Source organism: Castor canadensis, chromosome 11 (genome assembly GCF_047511655.1).
Source record: "Castor canadensis chromosome 11, mCasCan1.hap1v2, whole genome shotgun sequence".
Classification (NCBI taxonomy): Eukaryota; Metazoa; Chordata; class Mammalia; order Rodentia; family Castoridae; genus Castor; species Castor canadensis.
Window position 1 is genome coordinate 2,790,326 of NC_133396.1, and position 22,483 is coordinate 2,812,808.

At 56.8% G+C, this 22,483-nt stretch overlaps 1 protein-coding gene across 8 annotated transcripts in view; it reads left to right on the top strand.

Moving 5' to 3' along the window:
• Positions 1-16,299, top strand: part of Tbc1d16 (TBC1 domain family member 16) — a 76,927-nt gene extending 60,628 nt beyond the window's left edge. For 4 of the 8 annotated variants that reach the window (XM_074044960.1, XM_074044959.1, XM_074044962.1 and 1 more), the window contains 9 exons: positions 984-1,181; positions 2,705-2,852; positions 3,847-4,014; positions 4,559-4,707; positions 5,438-5,572; positions 6,296-6,482; positions 8,554-8,733; positions 11,099-11,245; positions 11,372-16,299. In XM_074044960.1, coding sequence (XP_073901061.1) covers positions 984-1,181; positions 2,705-2,852; positions 3,847-4,014; positions 4,559-4,707; positions 5,438-5,572; positions 6,296-6,482; positions 8,554-8,733; positions 11,099-11,245; positions 11,372-11,620 — 1,561 coding nt within the window. In that variant the 3' untranslated portion in view covers positions 11,621-16,299. The remainder of the gene's footprint in view (positions 1-983; positions 1,182-2,704; positions 2,853-3,846; positions 4,015-4,558; positions 4,708-5,437; positions 5,573-6,295; positions 6,483-8,553; positions 8,734-11,098; positions 11,246-11,371) is intronic. The other 4 variants (XR_012438404.1, XM_074044963.1, XM_074044965.1 and 1 more) reach the window with 4 other exon arrangements.
• Positions 16,300-22,483: the final 6,184 nt, after the last annotated feature.

Consider the following 22,483-nt stretch of genomic DNA (forward strand, 5'->3'; position numbering starts at 1 on the left):
ATAGGGTCTGGCTTCATGCCTGGACCTCAATCCTCCTTTGTGCCTTCCTGCGTAGCTGGGATGACAGGTGTGTACCACTGCACCCAGCCATTGGTTGAGATGGGGCCTCAGGAACCTTTTGCTCAGGTTGGCCTCAAACTGAAATCATCCCAATCTCTACCTCCTGAGTAGCTAGGATTACAGGCTTGAGCCATGTACCCGGCTAGTGTGTGTTTTTAAAGCAGAAGAACTGAGATAAATATCGTTGCCCTCTAAATATGTAAAATTTCACATATTTAAGTGTGCTGTGAGAATCTGAGTCACAAAGCTTGGGCTCCAGTCTCAGCTCCACCACCTGCTAGCTGTGCGACCTTGGGCAAGTTTCTTAACCTCTCCGGCCTCGGTTTTGTCTTCTATACAGTGGGGTGATACCATTACTTCTTTTATAGGGTTATTGTGAGGGCTGTGTGCCATGAAAACACGGGAGGATCTCGGTGGGTAGGCCAGGGCCGAGCCCATATATGAGCCCAAGGGCATCCTCTCCAAAACAGACACAAAGAACTGGTTTAAACTTAGTTTAAAGCCTCATCCTGTCTAAAACAGTTCCAAAACAGCACCCTTTGTCAGCCCCTAGGACCGGCCCCACTGGGCACTTTACAGTGCTTGTTCCACTCAGCCTTGTTAGTATCCTTACTTTCTAAGGGAGGGAAACAAAGACTCAGAGAGGCCTGGTAACTTACCCAAGGTCACACAGCAAAGACTGGAGCGCCAGTCAGCGTGACCTCGCCTGCCGTCCTGACTGCTTTCTGCCTCTATTAAAGTAGAATGAGGTCTGTTTGTGAACTTGCCTCGCCATCCAAACCAGAATGATTCGTTCCCTCATTCCTGGGTGTCTGTAGGGACTGCTTCCTGCAGGGTGTGTCCAGTCGCATCTGAGTGTTTGTTTGAGCTTGGGGGTTTGTTTACATGCCCCCCCCAATCTGGCCTTGTGGCTGTCATGGCAGAGAAGCGCGTGGACCTCACATGACCTGCTCTGCCAGTTCCCCCTCCAGCTCGGATGCTACCCTGCGCTTCCCGGACAGCAGCTGCCTCCTGCAGAGCCAGCGCTGGGACAAGCCTCAGCGGGGCTGCACCTTGGAGCAGATCTGCGGCGTGTTCCACGTGGACCTGGGCCACATGCGCTCCCTGCGCCTCTTCTTCAGGTAAGGATGAAGGTGGAGTTCTGGACCCAAGGCCCAAACTCCTGAGATTCCATATGCCAGGTCCGGCCACCCGTCCCTAAACGCCAAATAAAGAGACATGGCAAAGTCAGAGAAAGGAGGTTTATTATACAGCCTGGGACATGGGACATGCCGGGGGAAGAAGCAGAGTAAACACTCAGCCCATCTTCAGCCATCTTCAGGGTCCAGACATGAGCTACAGGTTTAAGCAGACAAAGAACCAGGGGCGGGGGACAAGGTATGCCATAGTTAAACAGTCCCAGTCACGGCGTCCTCGGGCTTACCATTATTTCAGTCCCAGAGGGGTTCCAGAGAAGATGCTATCGCTGTCATCACTCGAGGGGAACAATCTGGTCCCATGAGGTGTTTGCTTCTGCTCCAGGGTGCAGCCTCATCATTATGGGTCGTTGTCCTCCTTTGGAGGGGCGTCTGTCCTGCAGGTCTCCACTGCTCCTTATGGGAAGTTTTAGCCCCTTGTAAAGATGTTATCAGTCCTGGAATCCAAGGTGCTTGCAAAGTGACTGCAAAGAGAGTGGCTTAGAGCAAAGGAGCAAAGACAGATACAAAATGGAGGCAGGGATGCCCAGCTTGTCCTGTTTTTAGTTAATTCATGTGTCCAAGTAAGGAGTCAGTGCTTTTCAGCAAAAGCTGTTTAAGCACCTCTCACAAGGACAGGTCTCGGACTTCCCGAAAGTAACTTGTGTTCCCAGCTGTGCATGCAGAGGGCTGAGGGGACACTGGTTCCACCGATGTGGCATTTCCAAATGTCTCCATCAATGGAACCACCATGGCTGCCAAACGGTCCCATCGCCCAGCTCATAGCTCTGCCTGCAAGGGAGGGCAGCCAGCCAGTGCTAAGAATCTGCTTTGGGGAAGAAAGTGAATCTGGGGCTGGGCAGAGTGGCCCTGCAGGCCCCAAAACCTGGAGATGCTCCTCAGTACCCCCTGTCCAGTTCTGGGCTCGGCTTCCCGGATGGAGGTGCCCTGTCCCTCCAAAGGGGCTGTGATTCCGGGCCTCCTGCCTATAATTCCCTACCTCGGTCCAGGTGGCCCAGCCCCAAGTCAGCACCCATGAGAGGCCTGTGTGCACAGCCATGGACATGTCCCAGGAGGGGCTGGTGGCCTGCTGCGGGTGTGGTCAGGGTGCCACCCCAAGGAGCTTCTCCTGCTGCCCATCCCTCCCCGGCTCCAGTTCGTCTTCCAGCTAACCTGGGCGCATGGCCCAGGTCTCTGGGCAGAAAGGACCATGTGACCAGCAGGCAGAGGTGGGAAGGCCGCTGCGGCAGCTCTCTGGAGAAAGTGCTGGGGGGCGCCCAGAACGGAGCTATTTTACCTTTCTAGAAAAGGGAGCTCTGGGTTTTTCTGGGGCGGGATCCCGTCCCTCCCACTTGCAGGGGAGGGACTCACTGTTTCTGGCTCTGTGGCCTCGATCATACTTGGAAATAGACCCCCGTATTTGCATATTCATGAGGCTTCTCTCTCCACCCCCCACCATGGCCCTTCAGCGACGAGGCCTGCACCAGTGGTCAGCTGGTGGTCGCCAGCAGAGAGAGCCAGTACAAGGTTTTTCACTTCCACCATGGTGGCCTGGACAAGCTGTCGGAGGTGCTCCAGCAGTGGAAATTCTGCACGGAGACGCACCTCAGAGACCAGGTAGCCCAGCCGCCCTGTGGTGGCAGTGGTAGTGGCGGTGGGGTGGACGACCCCCTCCCCCAGGACACCAGCTGCCCCCTGACCATTCTAGACGCTCCTCCACTCCTCCAGTGCACCCTGCTCCCCCGCCAGCCCTGGGTCTGGCTGGGGTCTCCGGGGTGTGTGACTGGGTGGCTTTTGGTCCTCGGTGGTGGCTGGTGGTGGCCGGGTGGCTGACAACAGAGCACTTTGGGTTTGAAACCTGTGCCCAGGGCCTTTTGAAAAGTCAATGCTGTGCACTTGAAAAATCATGTTTTGACAAGGCTTCCTGCCATATTTTGCTCAATCTACATACAAATGTAATAAGAGCTCTCTAATTATCTGTTTAAGATACCGTATGTGCCTATTAGAAAGGCGCTGACTTCAAAATTCCGTCCTTACCACAGAGCCTCCTGCTGGCTTCCCTTATTCCAGTAGCATGGCTCCTTCTCCCCCCTACACTGAACAACCTTTGATTTTTGAATTAAATGTCAGCTACAGTTTTGCCCTGGATTTGTGACTGCTCGTGGAGACAATCTGACAGGCTGGCTCCCCGCTTGTAGGACAGGGATCCCTTTGTATGTGGTCAATCACACGTAATTTATTGCAGGCCCTCCCAGCAGAGGGAAGTTAGGCCGTAAGGGGCATTAATTCCGTGGGTTGTTTTTTTTTTTCTTTTTCCTTTCTTTCTTTCTTTCTTTCTTTTTTTTCTTTTTTTTTTTTACAGCTGGGGTCGGAGAGAGAGTGGGGGGCGGTGATCAGAGTGGCAAAGGGAGAGCGATTTTAGGATGAAGGTATTTTCATTTTAATTGAGTCTAATTACACTTGCCATTTAGAGGTTTGTGTGCAGGGCCGTGCTTCCCCCTCCTCTCAGAGGAGAGAGGCTTTTAAATCCTGGGAACAGCATCGCCGGCTTCAAAGCCAAGCGTTTGAGTTTCTGCCTGATTTTGGCTCCGTTTTCCTCCCATCGGTCCAGCAGGTTGCGGACGAAAGGACCTGCATGCAGTTCTCTATCCGCCGGCCCAAGCTGCCGTCCTCCGAGACCCACCCGGAGGAGAGCCTGTACCAGAGGCTGGACGTCTCCGCCTGGCTCAAGCATCTGAACGAGCTGGGCCAGGTGGAGGAGGAGTACAAGCTGCGCAAGGTGAGGTGCACCTGCGGGGGCCTGGGCGCCGGTGGACTGGACGGATGGACGGACGGACGGACGGAAGGTGGGTTGGGGCAGCCTCCAGCCGCGCCCACGTCCACGGGTCGCCTCCTCGGGAGGCCCCGACCCTTGTGTGAGGTTGTGGACGTCCCCCCCAGATGAAGCAATCAAAGCTGCAGCGTTGAAAAGACAATCCTGAGGGGTTTGGGGGATCCCGTGGCAGGCTGCACAGAGGCTCTGCGGTATTGAAATGCCGCATTTCCAAAAAACCAGGGATTAAGGCCATGACGTGGGAAAGACACGTTAATCGGAGCGCCGCCCCGGGGGGGCTTTGACATTGAAATGAGCCGGTTTGTGCCCTGTATGGGAATGGGCGACCAGTTCTTTCCCCTTGTAAACATGTGCAAATTGCCTGGGTCTGAATTAAGGCGCACCCGGAGCCACCAAAACACACATCTTTGGGGGGAATTTGGGGTTCTTTGAGCGGTCCTATTTTATCCACACCTCCTTCCCCCCACCCAACTTCTACTGCTTCCTCCAGGCCATTTTCTTTGGTGGCGTTGATGTGTCAATCCGGGGGGAGGTCTGGCCCTTCCTGCTACGCTATTACAGCCACGAGTCCACGTCGGAGGAGCGGGAGGCGCTGAGGGTGCAGAAGCGAAAGGAATACGCAGACATCCAGCAGAAAAGGTGCCCATCACCCCCACCCTGCGCCACCAGCCCCACCGAACCACGGAGGAAAATGTCCTTTGAAGGGCAATTGGAGGTGCAATTCAGCATTGATAATATGTGCCATGAGCCATGGTTTCTTTCGAAAATGGGTCTCCCAGGAGTGGGAGTGATCAGGAGGGATAAGGGCCGTCATTACACCACGCACCGGGGCCTCCGGCTGAGCCGCTTAGCTCCCACGTAAAGGTTGTTTGAATTCTTGTTCGCAGGCTTAACTAGACACTGATGTCCCCCAGCTGCAGGCTGGGCTGGGGACAGGGGCCTTAAGGGCAAAAACAGCAGGAACTGGACTGCTGTGTCTCACCCAGGCTTCACTCACTACCCAGGGAGCTGAGGTCAGCTCTCTCCTCCAGTGCTCTGAGACTGAGCAGCGCTCCACTCATTACCCACTGGGTTGGGCTCCGTTCTCAACCCATGGAGGGTTGGACCTGCAAGGCAGGGTTGATTTTGCAGAAAACCTTAGATACACAGCACCCACCCACGTCCATGGGAGCTGGAGGCTTAGCTCCTACAACCAAGCACAGCAGTGCCAGTTCCTACCCAGCCAGCAAGGGTTGGTTGGAGGCCAGTCCCCTTCCTGGAGTGTGTGGGTTGCTCAATGCCCCAAGGGACCCCTGAACAACTCACCGCCAACCACGGCCCCCTCCATGTGCTGTTGCTGACTGCGGGGTGGTGCTCTGCCCCATGCCAGGCTCTCCATGACGCCCGAGGAGCACCGAACATTCTGGCGCGATGTCCAGTTCACTGTGGATAAAGACGTGGTTCGGACGGATCGAAGCAACCAGTTCTTCCGAGGGGAGGACAACCCAAACGTGGAGAGCATGAGGTAGCTGCCCAGGCTGAGGCCTGAGCACCCACTCCTTCCTTGTCTGCGTGTCTGTGGGCTCTGGCTGATCCTCCCCAAAGGAGAGAAGTCCAGGAGCGGCCTTCTGCAGGGATCCTTGCAAGTTCATATAGTCAGGGCCCTAGAGCAGGGGACCGGCTGTTCATGAGCAGGAATCCCACAGCCATGACATGCCAGGGCACCACACTGTCCTGCCCAAGGATGCCAGCAGGGCACCCACCAAGCAGCTCCTTGTTTAGATCACCCCCACTGTGGGCAAACCCTCCAGGCATCCCATCCATCTCCTGATGGGTGGCCCTCCCATGATAAAGCCACACACAACTAGAGGTGGTATCTTTGACATTCCGCTGTAGCCTGGCGAATAATTGCACAAAATTAACAGCCCATAAAAATGTCCCTACCAGCCCACCCTTTGTCACAGGCAGTGGACCATTAAGGAAATCAGACTCACATTCTCCCTCATGCCCTGCTCCAGGCTCTGGGCCTGGCGAGCAGCTGGTTGCAGGCCATTGCCTTCTGCAGAGCTCGGGCTCTCGAGGTGGTCGAAGAGTTTCAGGGCTTGCAGTCAGGTGCTGCTTCCCCTGAGGTCCAAGCGCAGCAGGAGTCTGGGGAGCTGGGGACTTCAACCTAGGCAACAGGCCACGGCGGGGACAGCCAGGGCAGAAAGGGTCCTGCCCACTTCTGCTCTCTCCACCGCCTTGCCAGGAGGATCCTGCTGAACTATGCTGTGTACAACCCAGCTATCGGCTACTCCCAAGGGATGTCAGACCTGGTGGCGCCCATCCTGGCTGAGGTCCTGGATGAATCGGACACCTTCTGGTGCTTTGTTGGTTTGATGCAGAACACCATCTTCGTCAGCTCTCCTCGGGATGAGGATATGGAGAGACAGCTGGTGAGGCTCGGGGCTGTGTGTGTGTGTACGGACTGGAAGGCATGGAGAAAAAGCACGTAGCATGTCATCCTCTTGCTGCCTGGGGTCTTTGCAGTGATGTGGAACTTTGCTGTCGTGGGTCACTGGGCAGCAGAGAACCAGGATGGGGGTTACTGATGGGATGCAGTCAACTCAGCCAGCGCTAGCCTCCGGGGAAGGGCCAGCCAGCTGCCTCGAGGACTGATGTTGCTCCCAGGACTCTAGAGATGGTTTCCACTCCCCACCCCTGCTCCCTGCAGGTTGGGCTGTGTAGAGTCCTCCCCTAATGGCCTTCCTCTCCCTGTTCAGGGAGCCCAGTCCAGCTTCCTTGGCAGGGCAAAGAAGGGGAGGCCTGTCATGCCTGGCCAGTGCTATATGGAACGGGTTCTCAGGTGCACCTGGCTTGTGGGACTCAACGCAGCCAAGACTCCTGTGTGGAGTGAGAACAGAAGGACTCCTTGTGCTGCTCTGAGGCCAACAGACAGTTCTGGAGTCCCCACCCCAGGGAACAGCAGGCTTTCTTGGAAGGCCCAGCCAGCACCCCACTCAAAGATCAGTTCTGTATAGACGAGGCAGCACTGAATGGTGTGAGAAGGAATGAGCCAAGCCAAGCCGGGTCACCAGGGCTGCGAGGGCCAGCATGCAGCCCAGGGACAAGTCAAAGCACCTGTTCAGTTACTGCATATTACCTTTGGGTACCAAGAACCTGACTGGTGCCCATGCTGGGCACTGGGATGTGACCTGCCCTCAGCAGAGGAGAAAGTATAGTCTGGAAGCTGACAGTGTTTGCAGAGGATGCTGGGCCTGGGGCAGAGTGACACAGAAAGTGCCTGTGATAGAGACAGGGAGGGTGGCTAGTGTCTCGGTCCCGTGGGTTGGGGCTGTCTCCTCAGCACACAGGTCTGACCTTGAGCATCACGGCGGCTCAGCTGAGCAGAGGGTTATGGGTAGTTGTGCCCAGTGACCCATCTTGCTCCCTCAAGCAGCAGTGGCCTAGCCAAAGGAAGAACGAGGAGTCTGTCTACAGATTACCCGTGAGGGGCCTCTGAAGGCGGGGTGGAAGTGCCCAACTCAGCAGAGAGGAAGTGAGGGTGGACCACTGGGTGCAAGGAGGTGAGGGGCACCCTGGTGGGAGCTGGGGATAAGATGTCCACAGGGAGGTCAGCTGTCAGCTGCACCGTGGCCACAGAGTGGAGACACTGGCCTCTCAGTCCTACAGGGGCAACCGCTGTCTCCAGTAGGAACAATAGACCAGTTGTGTGGGGAGGGGCACAGAGGCTGCAAGACCCCCAGCTGTGACCTGGGAGTATTTGACCCCTGCTCTGAGGTGGGCTGACCCCAGCCAAGCCTCTCAGGCCTGGTGTCCCTGCATCGCCTGGGTTTCCACGGTACCTGGGGAGGTAATTACAGGGTCTGACGCCATTTGCCCCTGACGGCTCGCGGCAGCTCAGGGCTGGTGACTCATTAGCTGCTGGAGATTGATTTCCAACAGCATCAGTGAAGTCAACAGCCCGAGCCCAGTGCTGCCAGAAATAGCCTCAATCTTGTCCCACTTCACAGGGGTGACCTTACACACCACAGTCCAGCGGCCAGAGGCTCAGGCACCACCCGTTCCTGCCCTGACTCAGCTCTCGTAGATGATGGATTGTGGTCATGGGAAAAAGAGGGAGTTGGGTCAGGGTCCCAGGATGACCCTCTCACCTTGCCAGAAGAGATGGGTGTTAGAAACAGCCCCAGGTGTTGGCTGGACTGAGATGACTTCCCATGAGTCAGCCTCCCCGGCCACATGGGGTGTCATTGCTATATCTTGCCCAAGGCCACATCACAGCCTCCATCCAGAGCAATCTTAAATCTGGGACAAGCCGCCAAAGGCAGGTGTGAGCAAAATGCTACTCGTGGAATGAAGCAAGTGGGTGGCAGACAGGCGTGGCGGGCAGAGAGATCTCCTGTGTTTGCTTTCTGAAGATGAAGGTGGCCTGAGGAGTGGGCTTCTGGAGCCAGGGGGACAGGCCTGCCCAGGGGGCCAGGCTGACCATCCTGGTCTCACCCCCAGCTGTACCTGCGGGAGCTGCTGCGGCTGACGCACCAGCGCTTCTACCAGCACCTGGTCTCGCTGGGCGAGGATGGCCTGCAGATGCTTTTCTGCCACCGCTGGCTCTTGCTGTGCTTCAAGCGGGAGTTCCCCGAGGCTGAGGCCCTGCGGATCTGGGAGGCCTGCTGGGCCCACTACCAGGTGAGCAGGCAGGTGTCACCCCAAGCATCAGGCACTATTCTGCATCCCACCTTCAGGGAGGGAGGGTGCAGGCATCAGCCATCCTCCTCTGGGGTCCATCCTCCAGCTCGCCCCCATCCACAAGTCACTGACAGCCCCCACACAGCAACTCTTCCCAGTCTCACACAGCCAGCCTTAGTCCTCACCTCCCAAGTAACTGAAATGGATGCAAATTGCCCGCTGACTGCACTCATTACCACGCTCTGAGGCTGAGCTCTCTCCTGTCACAACCAATCAGTGGGAGAGACATCAGCAGGCCTAGCAAAGCCATGGCAGCCTGGATGCCGGTGTCCACATGCTAGGGCCAGTGCCATCCCATCCCTCCCTGCCCCCTGAGACTGCTCTGCCACAGGCCAACGAGAAGTCCCGAGCTCCTGCGTCCTCGCAGCCTCTCCAGAGAGCCCAGATCAGCCTTGCCCACTTCTGCCTGCCATCCACCATCCTCAGTGTCTCCTCCACAAATTCTCCTCCAAGCATAGTACTGACCATCACGTGGCTTTCACACCAAAGTTAGGGGCACGCTGTGACTGAGAGGATGGGCGTCTCTGGGAATCCATTGGCCTTTAAAGCAATCCTGGAGGGCAGGACCCCTGCTTGCCCAGGCGTGGACTCCCGCGTCCCCCTCCGCAGTCCTGACAGCATCTTCCACCGGAAATTCCCACGCTCAGTGGCACCATGGGGCCTTACATCTGATCAGAAGGGGTCTGGAGAAACACCAAGCAGGTGCCACGAGCTGTGTGTCCCTCTGTGGCAGCCCACCTTCTGCTTGCACCCACCTGGATCTGGGTCTGGGCTGCATTTCCCACCTGGACATGACGTTCAGGGTGAAATATGTACAGTAATAACGGGAGGCATGGCAGGGTGGATGGAAACACTAAAGATCACACGTGTGCACACACATGCACCCACACTCATTTGTACACTCACACACACACACACACAGTCTCACACACACACACACACTCACACGAGCCTCACTGCCCTCACTACATTATAGTACGAGCAGCCTCAGCATCACCAGAGAGACGTGGACATCTGTCACGGTGACTTTCTTCACCATGCTGTGTCCTGAGCATAAACATGACAGGAGGGAGGCCCATCGGCATAGGCCTGTTGACTGCCATTTTGTTTGACACTTGCAAAGCCAGTTCACAGTATCAGACTTTGGGCCACATGTCACCACATGGAACCATCTCCTGATTGGCTGAGAGTGGGAGGGAATGGTAGGATGATGGCGGAGAGGGTTCTTATCCAGGAGCCAGTTCTTGGGGGAAGGAGGGAGAGTGTCACTGCTAGTGATGTCTTTAGCTCTGAGAGACTTCTGAAACGGAAGGCTGCACCAGTTCCCATTAGTTTGCCATGGGGCTGGCCTGCCCTGCATCTTATCCTGGCAGCGGAAATTTGCCTGTGCTGAGGTCCAGTCCATATAAAACGTGCCCCACCCCATATTCCCCAGGAGCTGGGTGTCTACTTCCTGCAGCTCTCTCTCCAGCTAGACTCAGATGCCTGAACAAGACCATTCCAGAGGAGTTGGAGGAAGAGGCCAGGCGCCCTGGGGGTGGTGTCTTCCAGAGCAGGCCGGGTGTGGGGAGTTCACCACCATAGGGTTAGGGAACTTGGTTCCTCCCGGGTGAGTGATCTACGCACATCAGGGGACTAAACACAGACTTCCTGGCGCTCCTCTCCTTCCTCCACCTGTGGGAATCAGGGTGTATGAAAAGCCACAAGCTTCACACAGGACAGGATGCTCACAGCCAGGACTACATGTGGGCTGTCTTCTGCCTTAAAGGAGGGCGGGATTCTCCACAGGCCTCTGGAAAGAGGGTTAGGAACACAGATGGTGGTGCCCTCCACAGCAAGCTGCTCAGCTGGGATCTGCGTCCTACACTCAGTGACTGACCGTAGTCTCTGGGCTGTGCGCTGAGGATGGCCTGCTGGAAGCCTGCCCTGCACGCGGCTGCCAGAGGCTCTTCCTTGCTGGTGTGTTCCAGCAGCAGGGGCACGTGCCTGTGCACACCCCGCTCAAGACCTTGGCAGACAAGACCCCACAGTGAGCACAGGCCAGGCTTTGGAGGAACAACATTCTTTGTCCCCATGATGGACACCGCCCAAAGAGCCCATCAGCATTGTCCACTCTGGATTCAGCAACAGCCCCATTTGCAGGTGGGGAAACTGAGGTTGAGAGAGGCTGGGCAGCTTCCCAGAACTGCAGGGCCAGCAAACGTAGGCCCAGACCTAGGCAGCTTCATCCTGGAGTCCCCACCACCCCCCACCCTCCAGGCGGAGTTGGGTGATGGGCGGTCTGAGGTCCACGATCTCCCTCCAGACGGACTACTTCCACTTGTTCATCTGCGTGGCCATCGTGGCCATCTATGGGGATGACGTCATTGAGCAGCAGCTGGCCACTGACCAGATGCTCCTACACTTTGCAAACCTGGCCATGCACATGAACGGAGAGCTGGTACTTAGGAAGGTGAGCGCTGCCCTTACTGAGCTCGCGAGGCCACGCCCCCGGCCCGGTCATTCGGCCGCGCAAAGCCCCGCCCCGCGCATGGCCCCGCCCCCTTTCCACATGACCGTCGCTGTCCTCTTTCTGCAGGCCAGGAGTTTGCTGTACCAGTTCCGCCTCCTGCCGCGCATCCCCTGCAGCCTGCACGACCTGTGTAAGCTGTGCGGGACAGGAATGTGGGACAGTGGTTGCATGCCTTCCGTGGAGTGTGCCGGCCACCACCCGGGCTCCGAGAGCTGCCCCTATGGGGGCACAGTGGAGATGCCTTCCCCCAGAACCCCAAGAGAAGGCAAGAAGGCCCCAAAGACGCCCCGGGAAGGCTTCGGTTTCCGCAGATAGGTAGGGCTGACTGCTCTGGACAAGGGGTGAGGGGACCTCATGGAGATCCTGGCATGGATGTTGGGGGGTGGGGTGGGCATGGGTGTGGAGGGAATAGGAGATGGTAGAAACTTAAGGAAAATGTCTCTGGGGGACCTGAAGAGAACTCATCATAGTAATGGCAAAAGCAGAGTCCAGAGGTGACAGAAGTTACCAGCCACTAAAAGTCAGCTCTCAGATGCTGGAACCAGGATGCTCGGCCACTACCCCAGGACACGGGCTATTCAGCCTTGATGTATGTGGTCACCTCTGGTGGAGTTCAGCACAGCCCAGGAATTCCTCCTTGCCTGGCAGTGTGTAAAGCAGGGACAGGAGAAGGAGCCTGTCCACCCACCAGTGCCAAGGAATGCAGAAGAGTAAGGGGTTCTGCCCAGGCCCAGAGACGTCCCTGCAAGCCTGACAGGCCTCCTTGACACTCTCAGAGTCACATTCCCACAGCTGCAAAACGGATGTGAAGGCATCTGCCAAAAAAAACTGAGAAAGCGTCACTCTTCTCAGGACAGGTGTTGAGAGCTGGGCCTCTCCCACCTTGAACATCTGTGCCCTATTGTGAGAAGGATGCACCTACCCTGAGCAGCAGCCACAGGCTGGTGGGCAAGTATTGGATGCCTCTGCCTGGGATCTTCATCTGACTATCTATGCATTGTCTGTGGTCAGTCCTCCAAATACAGCAGCCAGCTGGGGCTGACTGGGTCAGGGGGCCCATATGTGCGTTCGTGTGTGTGAGTATGTGTGTGCCTTGGTGAATGTGTGTGTGTGTGTGTGTGTGTGCGTGTGCGCAAGATTCTCCAAAGACAGTCTGCGTGTTAACTGATCAGCCAAGATGAAAGTGCTGGATAGCTGGGAAGGCTCTTCGCCCTCTCTCTGGGAACAGGGACCTCTGTCCACCGGTTCTCAGGGCCCTAGAAGCACTCAGGGTTCTGCTTCTTAGGTAGGAACGAGACTGAGTCGGCTGCCTCTTCTGGGATTGAGGATGGACAGACGAGGGAGCGTGACTGTCTCCTAGACACATCCTAAGTTGGTGGGAGTGGGGAGCCTTGAACCCTCTGTGAAGGGCCAAGTTGTCATGGGGCCAGGCTGAGGACCCCGCTCAGTCTCTCTCACTGAAGGCTAGTGCCATTTTTAACAGGTGTTTGTCATCAGGAAAGAGGAGGCTTTCTCTTCTCAGCTTCTTTTCTCTGTGAGCCATGTCCCTTGATGGCCAATTGAAAGTATCCAAGGCCCTCTGTCCAAGAACCTTTCAGGGAGACCATCCTGGAGGCTGTCAGTATCCAGACCTTGGGGTGCTGAACAGTCAGTGCAGCAGTAAGGGTCCTGGGGGTGGGTGGTTCCTCCACTTTGCTTCTGGGAAAAGAGGATCGCTTTCTGTGCTGGTTCCTGATCCCCTAGGGGAAGTGGCTGCCACTGACCTGCCCTGTCCTTCTGGCCTGGGCCTCCTCTGGACACCTAGCAGACAGGCATATCTGCAGTCCATAACTCCAGAACTCAGTGGCCTCAAACCACCCATGCTTAGCTTGCACAGGTGTCTGTCGATCAGCAGCCCAGGTTGGGTGGGTTTGGTCTCAGATGGAATTGCTCCCCTCTGTAGCGCCTGGCTCTGAAGTCAAGGGGGTACTTACTGAAGGGGCAGGAGTGACTTGGCACTGCTCCATGGGTCTCATGTGTCCCTCCTGCAGGTCAGCCCTAAAGAAGGCAAAGGTGTGGAGGCAGAAACAGGCAGGCAGCTTTCCAAGCCTTGGTGGGCAGCACACCTGCTGACATCCCAACGATCAAAGCAAGTCACTGGCCAGACTCAGTATCCAGGGCATGGAATTGGGTCCCTCTAGTGTCCTTCTGCACAGTCATGTGGCAGAAACCTGGGAATGTGGATGGGTGATGATTGGGGCCATTGTCACAGTCTAGCCAGCATCCCCAGGAAGTCTTGGTACAGGCGCCATGCTGGTCCGTCTCACTCCTTTCCTGCTCCAGCCTCCACAGGATCGCGACCCTGTCCCTTGCCCTGGTGCCCATACCTTCCAGCTGCCAAGTCCAGGGATAGAGGGAGCAAGGATACATTCACCCTGGAGGGTCCCAAGTGGAAGTCATCCATCCTGAGTCCTACTCACATTGCCTCCAAGACCTGTCCCCGACTGCCCACTTCCATCTTTCATCTCAGGTGCCACCCTGCCCCTCACAGTTTCCCCTCACTCCCCATGGGCTGCCCGGGGCCCATGTCCTCTGTACCTTCAGGCCAGTCAGGGGCTGTGCAGGCTCTGCAGGAGCCCAGCTCCAAGGGGGTGGAGAAGCCCCGCCCCTTGCACTGCTCCCTTCATCTGGATGCAATTAGAGGAAACCAGCCAAAGACCCTGCGGCAGCTGTTACCCCAGGATTATTCCCAGCCAGCAAAAGGCATTAGGGTGGTAATTCAGTCATTAGACTTGTAGCCTTCCCACCGCCAGGACGTGCAAATAGGGGGTAATCAGCCTGCACGGCTGTCCTCAGCAACACTGCTTATTTAACCCATTTTTTAAAATGACACTTAATGTTTATTGGCCTGCAAGCCTGTGTGCACATACTTAAAAGTTGGCATTCAGTGTTCCGGGCCCCGCCGCTAACGTCCGTGCTGACAGCGTTGCGTGATGTCGTCGGGGCCTCTGGGAAGAGAGGGCACCTTTGATGTGCACACGCCGGCACCACGGGGCAGCGGGGTGAAGCTTGAAGTGCCTGCCCGCCAACTTCCAGGGCACTCTTCCCAAGGCCGGGGGACGATGTGGGAGGGTGGAGAAGAAGGCGTCCAGGGGAAGTGGCAGGGTGAGTAGAATGAACGCTCCCCATCTGGGCCAGAAGGGTGTCCTCAGGGGGCGCGGGGAGGAACCCTGCTCTTCCTGATGTTCCAGCCGGGAAGACGCACAAGTCCGGGTGCCCGGCCCACTCCTCAGAGAAGGCTCTGAAGTCCTGAAAGGGCTGCTTCGTTAGCAGACTGGGGCTGGGACAGTGTCGGCAGACGGTACCACGTCATTCCCGAGCCACCCGCGTCAGGCAGGAGGGAGGTTTTAAATCCAGGAAGGGGTGGGGGACCTTGACCTTGCCCTTCGAGTTTTCCCTAAGAGCCTGTGTGAAACCCTGCTAGGAAGGAGCAGGACACTGGCTGTCCACAGGACTTCCTTGAGGCCGGGGCTGGCACCCAGCTTGCACCTTTGATGTGTGGCCCTGGCAATGGAGGGAGGGCGGCAATAAGAAAAGTGGGTGAGTACTGTAGGTCGGGTGAGGTGGGGTCAGTACCCGTAAGGTCCCTGTGAGCTTTATCGTTTGGCAAAATTAATTAACTTGTATGGGGGTGGGAGTGGAGACTGGGGTGTGGGGGACACCTTGGGCTCACTGGACAAAGGGAAGGAAGTACCTTCCTGTTTGTCCGCTGGGCAGAGGACCCTGGAGGCTGCCCTGCCTTGTAGGAAGGAGGGCTAGGTCCCCTGGGAAAACTCACACGCATGTAGAATTATAGCCCAGCTGAGTCACAAAGCAAAGACCCGGGGTGGGTGGGTATAGGGGACACAGTACTGACCTGAGACTGGGCCCACCCCTCTCTAGAGTCCCTGAGGAATCAGACAATCCTAGGACCCATTTCAACCAGGTTGCAGGGTGTTCTGTCCTTAGCTGACCTGGCCCAGGGGGAACTCCCCAAAATCTAAAAAGCTGATTTCCCCCAACGTCTCCCCTGAGGGTGAGGAGCAGCTGTATAGAGGCAGGAGTCCTTTCTTTGGGTCAGGGACCTGGCCTTCCGCCCCTCCCAGCCTGTTTTCCTCACCTGTAAGATGAGAAGAAGGACACCCACTCAGGCTACCTCTCAGGATGGCCGTGGGGACTCGGTGTAAAAGCTGTCATGAGGGTGGCTTATCTTGGCACAGGGAATCCCCCCTGCCGCTCAGGAAAGAGACCGCTGACCTTAGCCTTCAGCAGCAGTGACCACAAGGGGCCACACACTCTGAATCAAGAGCTCTGCCCTGATTTGAGTCAGCAAACCCGCAGCCCTCCCACGCCTCCACCTTGCTGTGTGTCCTCTGCGAACCTCTCTGTGCCTCTGTAAAGTTCACTCCATGCCACCCCACACCTGCCATGAAGCAAGGCCAACCACGAGCCATCCTCAGCGATCCCATCCTGCATGTGTGCACGTGTGCGTTCAGAACTTCCAAGGAAGGTCTGAGCAGATCTCCCCCTGAGGACTTGGCTTCCCAGGTCAGCGCTTAGACACCGGTACAGGGGAATCCCGGGGCCTCCCTGAAGATGGGAGGCGCAGAGGACCTTCTGCCGCCTGACTGTCTAAAAATACATTGCATCAAATTTCCAGGTAGGGAGTTAGCATTTCAAGTTCAAAGATCAAGTCACAGTAACACCATCTTCCTCCCAGCAACTCGGGCACAGGGGGACAGTTTTGGGTTGTTTTTTAAGGGAAGTTGTGTGAAATTTCCACCATTGCTGGGAGATTCCTGACATCTAAGCCAAGTAATTTGTTCTCCGTGTTTAGTTTTATTTTGTTCTTTAAATAAAATCCTCCACCGGTCAGGCCCAGGACTGGGCTCCATGACCCCTGCTAGCTCCTGCCGCAACGATGCCTTGGCTTTCATGGGTTCCACTGTGAGGTAAATAAAATTGTATTGCAACAAGCACACGCAGTCCTGGGCCTCTGGGGAAGGGCTGGCAGGACTTGCCAGGTCAGGCAGAGGCTCCTGGAAGGGAGGGGAGGGCCCTTCTCTGGAAAGGCCTTGCCATGGGTGGACAGCCAGGAGGAGGGGCAGCGCAGGCCTGCCAGCGTGGAGAGGTAGGTGAAAGAAATGAGGTCCATTCGCTGTGTCTCAAGGTTCTTAACCCCACGTTCGAGGGAGCCAAGCCGCCCAGCGCCTGGAAACACAAACAGTGCTTTATTGGGCCTTTTCACCTTTGCTCCAATTTCAGGAAAAGCCTGAGTCTTGCATGTGTGAGCTTTCTTAAGGAGGCCAACAAGGTGAATTTGACCTCGGTAGAGGTGGGAGTTAAAGGGAAGATTCAGGCATGGCCTCTGGTGTCTTGCTGCCCTCCTGAGCCCTGGCAGCCAGCCACAGGGACAGGTGCCCAGGGGCAAGGGTAGGCAGGGAAGGCCCTGGGGCTCTGTGAGACTTCTGGAGCGTGTGGGGTGGGGACTTTGGCCTGTAAGTGGAGCACAGTGCCTTTGGGATCACCAGCTGCTTTTCCTGTATTTTCTGCCTTGGGAGGGGGGCAGGGAGGGGGGAGATTTCCTGATGCTTACAGCACTGGGGGTCCCATCTCACCTTCCACCTACCTGGCCCTGGCTTAGACATCTTTCATGCCCCTGCAAAGCTGGGCAAGGGCCAGACCCGGAAGGTCAGCAGGTTCTCTCAGGAGGATGCCCAAAGAGGTGGTTCATGTCTAAGCAGGTCACTGACCATTGCACGGCTGGTGACTCCATTTAAAGAAACTTCTGTCCATTTGAGAGTGGGAGGGGGCCCTTGCCCATGGTGCCTGGGAGCAGAGTCCCACTTGTCACTGTGCAGAGCACCAGCAACCTGAGGGCAGGAATAGCTTGTCCTCAGGAAGGGACAGTCCCACCCCCGCTGGTCAGTCCTGCAGGGGAATGAGACCCATTATAACCCCCACTTTGGGCCACAGATTGGCCTTGTCCCCACCCAGGGTCCTTCAAACCTGCCCAGCTAGTGGTTCCCTTGGGATGGCCCACACAGGATGCGTCATCAGAACTTCATCCTTGTTTTGCTCAAGCTCTCCCACAAACAACCACGTGGTCAGCAACGTCTGGCCAAGGGCACGAGCCACTCAGAGAGCCAGACTGCACCCAAGAAGGCCCAGCCAGTGTTGTCCCGCTGGCCCCGGGCTGGCGATCCCCTTGTCCTGGGAAGGGCTTGCCTTTTGCGGTGTAATCAGGCTGCGTGCACAACACACAGCGTTTACATTGCTGCTGGGGGCAGAGGCTGCTGGGGGCAAGTTCTTGAGGATCCTTGCTCAGGTCAAGAGCATCCTGCCCACAGCCTCCACTGGCCTGGAACCTCCAGCATCACTCGCTCGTGTGTGTGTGTGTTTGTCCTGAGCCTCACTCTGTCCCAGTAGTAAGACTGGGTCCACTGTGTCGTGAACTCGCCCCAGGGAAGCATGGCAGGGCTGTGAGGGGTTCCCTTGGGGTTTGGAGCAGGCAATCTGAGCCCTTCAGGCCCTCAGAAAAACAGGGCCACCTTCAGCCGGACAAACCCGAAACTCCTTGTTTCTGAGCTGCCTCAGGCTCCCCACTCCTCCTAAGGTGCAAGTCCTTCTCAAGATTCTGGTGAGCAGAAAGGTCCCTCCCCTTATTTCCCCACATTTTGGTTGAATCCAAGACTGAGCCCCATCCATCCGTGCAGTCCCAGTTAGAACTGGTGTCTCCTCTTCCACCGCCCTGGATGCGCAGTGAGCTGGGGGTGAGGGGGGTGCTGTGCTCAACACTCAGGGCTCTGCTCTTGTGCCCTCATTTGTCTCCGAGACACCCTTTCTTCCAACCCAATGAATCCTGTGAGGACAGGCTCTGCCCCTGCTTTGGCTGGGCACAACATGCCTGTGCACACCTGTCCAGGGAGGGGGGCCTCAACGTGCTCCCCAGAACTGGAAGACCGCAGGCCAGCCCCTTCCCCAAGCCAATGGTGCAGCTCCCTCATACCCCACTGAGAGGGCCCAGACCTTCAGCCACGCATGCCCTCTGCAGTCTGGAAGACACTTGTCACTAACCTGGAGGGTGACATTCAGATTTTAATGTCCCCACACTTCGGAAGGATGACGCCTCTTTAATCCATCCTGTCTCCACCCTGGTTCTCCTGGTCTCAAGACAACAGCCAGATCTCAGGGCTGCTGGGTAACAACTACATAACAGATACTATCTGGAAACAGGCCACTTGCTCCTCAAATGGAAAGTAAGGCTCAGACCAGGTGCCTTCAGCCCTCCAATACCAAACACCGCAGATAATTTGCATTTAGAGCCACTAGAATGACAATCATTTTCTGAGTCTATGTCTGAATTATGAAAGGTGAAAGGGCCGGTGTGGAACCACAGGCTGGGCACAGCAGCCGGCCCCACTCAGGCAGCACTGTACTCACCAAGTACAGACAAAGTTGGCTGAGAAAGTTTTTTGATTCCTGGCTGTGAATAAATGCAACAGAAAAAGACACCGAGGGTTCTCGAGACTGCAAGTCAATGGTGAGTGTGACCATGAACAGGCCGTCTTTAAGTCTGGACAAGGGCCAGGATGTCCTGGTGGGGTAGGAGGCCAGAGCTTTGGGCAGTTCCCTGGAGGGCTGTGGCCAGTGTCTGGACCCCAGCTGCAGGGACAGGCAGTAACTGAGCCAACCTGGAGGGGGCAGAGGCTGGGCTTGTTTAAAATGAAAGCCAAGGGAGAGAGCACAACTAGCCATCTGGTGGGGACACCTGGACAAAGGACACCTGGTGGGAGGTGCAGCCAAGGAGCCACCATCCAGGGGAGCTGTTCCAGGTTGGTGGCCTCTTGTGTCCTGTCTAACCACCTCCTAGAACTCAGGGGCTCCGAGTGCCAGCTCTGGGCATGGCTGTCACCCCAGGTAGGCAGGGTGGGGGGAGCTGCTGCTGACCCACAAGGACCACCCAAGTGCCAGGGGTGGTACAGGGTGGGGATCTTCCATTTCTCCTGTGGGCTCAGTGGGAGGCCTGCTTCTGCATGGCTGTCCATTCCTCTGGGTAAGAGGAAATCCAGTTCATCTGAAAAACAGCCAGCTGAAATGCAAACCTGCCAGGAGCACGTGCCAGGGTAGGGGGAGGCTGGAAAGTCATCCAAAGAGGTGATGGCCCTGGGGCGTGTCCAGGAACCTGGCCTCCACCCTCTGGTCTGCCCAGACCCTGCCACCATTGCACATAGTGCCATCAGACCACAGACTACCATGCAAGGGCCCAGGTGTGTCCCACCAGCCTCACCTGCCCCCACCACCGCCAGAGGTGCATACTCCCTTCTCCACTGCACAGCACACTCTGGGTTTTCTGATACGACACGTGCCCAGGTTCTGCTAAGTGGTTGTTTAGAGGGGAGTGTCCCTGCTTTTGGTCTCTCTGCTGGCAGGGCCACAGGCCTACCTGCTCCAAGTGGACAAGGAGGGAACTCTGGGGCTGCTTTTAGTGAGGCCACCCAGACTCTGGATTGAGGTGAGCAGTCAAGGCAGGTGTGCTCACAGCCCACAGGTGCGACAGCATGCCAAGACTGGGAGGTGGCAGGTCCTCCCCACTTCCTGCCTACAGCTTCCTTTCCTCCTCCTTTCTGCAACACCACCCCCAGAGGCAGTGGTCACAAGGAGGCCGCCCATCCCTCCCAAGATGAGAATCTGAATAAAAGGAGCATGGCCCCCATCAAGCCTCAGGCCACACTGCAGCCACCAGAGCAGCCTCACAGAGGCCCCAGGGTTCCTGCAGGGTCAGAAACCCTGAGAGCCCGAAATCCACTACTGTTCATCAGACTGGCCTGGCCTTGGGGTCTCTGCACAGACCCCCAACCCCTGTCATGTACCTGAATCTGTGAGGAGTGGGGGCTGCCAGCCTCACAAAATCTGCCCTCTCGTGGCTTCATTAGAAGGGATACCCCACCGGTGTCCCAGGGGTGTCTATATACTCCCTGTGGCTTCTCCCAAGTGTCACCTCTCTCAGAACCTGAGAAGCTGCTGGTGCCCATGCAGCATTGGGAACACTCTCCACAACAGCAAGTCCCAGAGTTTGGCAGAGGGAGCCTTGGGCAGGAAGGGGCAATCCCTGTCCAGTAGAGGTCCTGAGCAGGCAGCCAGGGCCCCCCAAGAGAAGGCTGCACACCCCCCCCCAACTTGACGAGCACCAGACGCACATTCCATGCCAAGACACGGAACTGCCACAAGACTTAGCCACACGTTCCCACCTGCAAAGCCTGGGCTTCCCATCCAGGCCCAGGGCAGAGGGAGGCACAGGTGGGCACAGTGGGACTGTGTCCTGGGGAAGGAGCCTCAGTACTAATTCCCGTTTCTGCAGGAAGAGGGCCAGCTGCTCCCATCCACCGCACTGGTCTGTTCCGTGGAGGGGCTGCGTGGCTGTGCACGGATATGCCACCCTGCAGGATCCAGACCCTGTCTCAGAGCTGCTGTGTGCAGGGTTCCCCCGGGGAGGGCAGAGGGAGGGAGTATGCAAGACAGGAGGGGGGCTGGGAGCTTCTGAAGGAGGGGGCAGGGAGGGGAGAGAAGCTGAGGAAGTGCAGGGAGAGGGAGAGAGGGCCTCCAATCTAATCATATCAGGTGCACTCCAGATAAATATTAATAACTGGTGACACAGGGAATTGGGGAGAATCTAATTACAAGGACGCCGTGCACACTGGCAGCTCTGCAAGGGAAAACGCATGGAGGCCTGGGAGCCCTGGAAGGAGACGGGACTTTCCCCATCCCATAGCTACCCTAGTACTGAGGACCTCCCCCAACCCACCATCCACCCAAGACAGCGCTGCAGGACCTGGCCAAGCCCCTGGATCCAGCCTCAGCTGAGCCCACTCACCAGTTCTTGCCATACCCACTGCCCCTGGAGAGCCAGCCATAGCAAGACCACCTTGCCCTTGACCCAGGGTCCCCTCACCCTCTGCCTGCTGGACCTCCCCTCTGTCTGTCTGTCCTTCTAAATCTAGGCATGCACACTGTGACCTCTGTTCATGCAAAATCGCAGAAAAAGGACCCTTGGGCTTCAAAAAAGAGTACCAGGTATCAGGAGCCCAGCCCCTCTCTCTGGGGCACAGGTGGACACTGAGGCCCAGCAGGCCTGGCCCATGCAACCTGGGAGCTCGGGTACATCCTGGGACAAAGCCTTATGCGTCCAGAGCTCTCCTGCACCCAGCCCCACAGCCCAGACAGCCATCTGCCTGGTGGGCCCCTTGTCATGGGGAAACCCAGGCTGCAGGCCCATTTTTCCTTGGAATCCAAACTTACTGGGTCACTCTTGTGAGGCAGTGGTACTTCTTGGTTTTGCCCAGTTCAGAGTGGCCAAGATGCAGGAAAAGATCGGGGACAGGCAGCTCTGGACAAAAGCAAGCCCAGCCTGGACCTTCCCCAGCTTAGTCCCCAGCCCCAGCCTTTGGCAGATGCTGTCCATACCAGGAATACTTGGCTACTGGGTTCAAATAGCACCAGCGTGGTCTCCTTCCTATTTGGAGTAGACAGACCTCCTGCTCCATCACACTTTCGTCCAGACTGTCTGCAGAACACCTCTGAGAGGGGTGGCCCCACTGACTGACCACCCAGATGGCTAAGGAGGCCCACAGTCAACCTGACCCACTCCAAGTGGGCACGGCTCCTCCACATTGGCTGTCTGTCCTCCCCTAGGTCTCACAGGACACTCACTGGGCTCGCTGAGTGGTTTTGGGTATCATGCCTGCCCTCTCTGGGCCTCAGAGGTGCCACCTTGTGCACAGGGCAGGTGGTTGGTCCCTGCTGCAGCCTCTCAGGTGTTTACAGGATAATAAATTAATAAACCAGGGCCCCTCCTGGTGTCGGCAAATATTGTCTGAATGAAGGAACGCTGTCATCAATATAGACACATGCTGGTGTACACAGATAATAAAAGAGGCCAAGACAAGAGGTGATGTGCTGATAAGATTAGACCCCTGAGCACAGAGGCTGCTCCCAGGCCAGCGAGGGGGGCGAGGGGAGACGGAGACTTTCTGCTGAGAGTTGAGTCTGAGGGCATTCTCAACACACCATGGAATCCTCTGTATTCTATGGGTCCATGGATTCCCATTTGGGCATCTCTCTTGCTGTGTGTCTTTGGGCAAGTCGCTCAGGTTGTCTGAG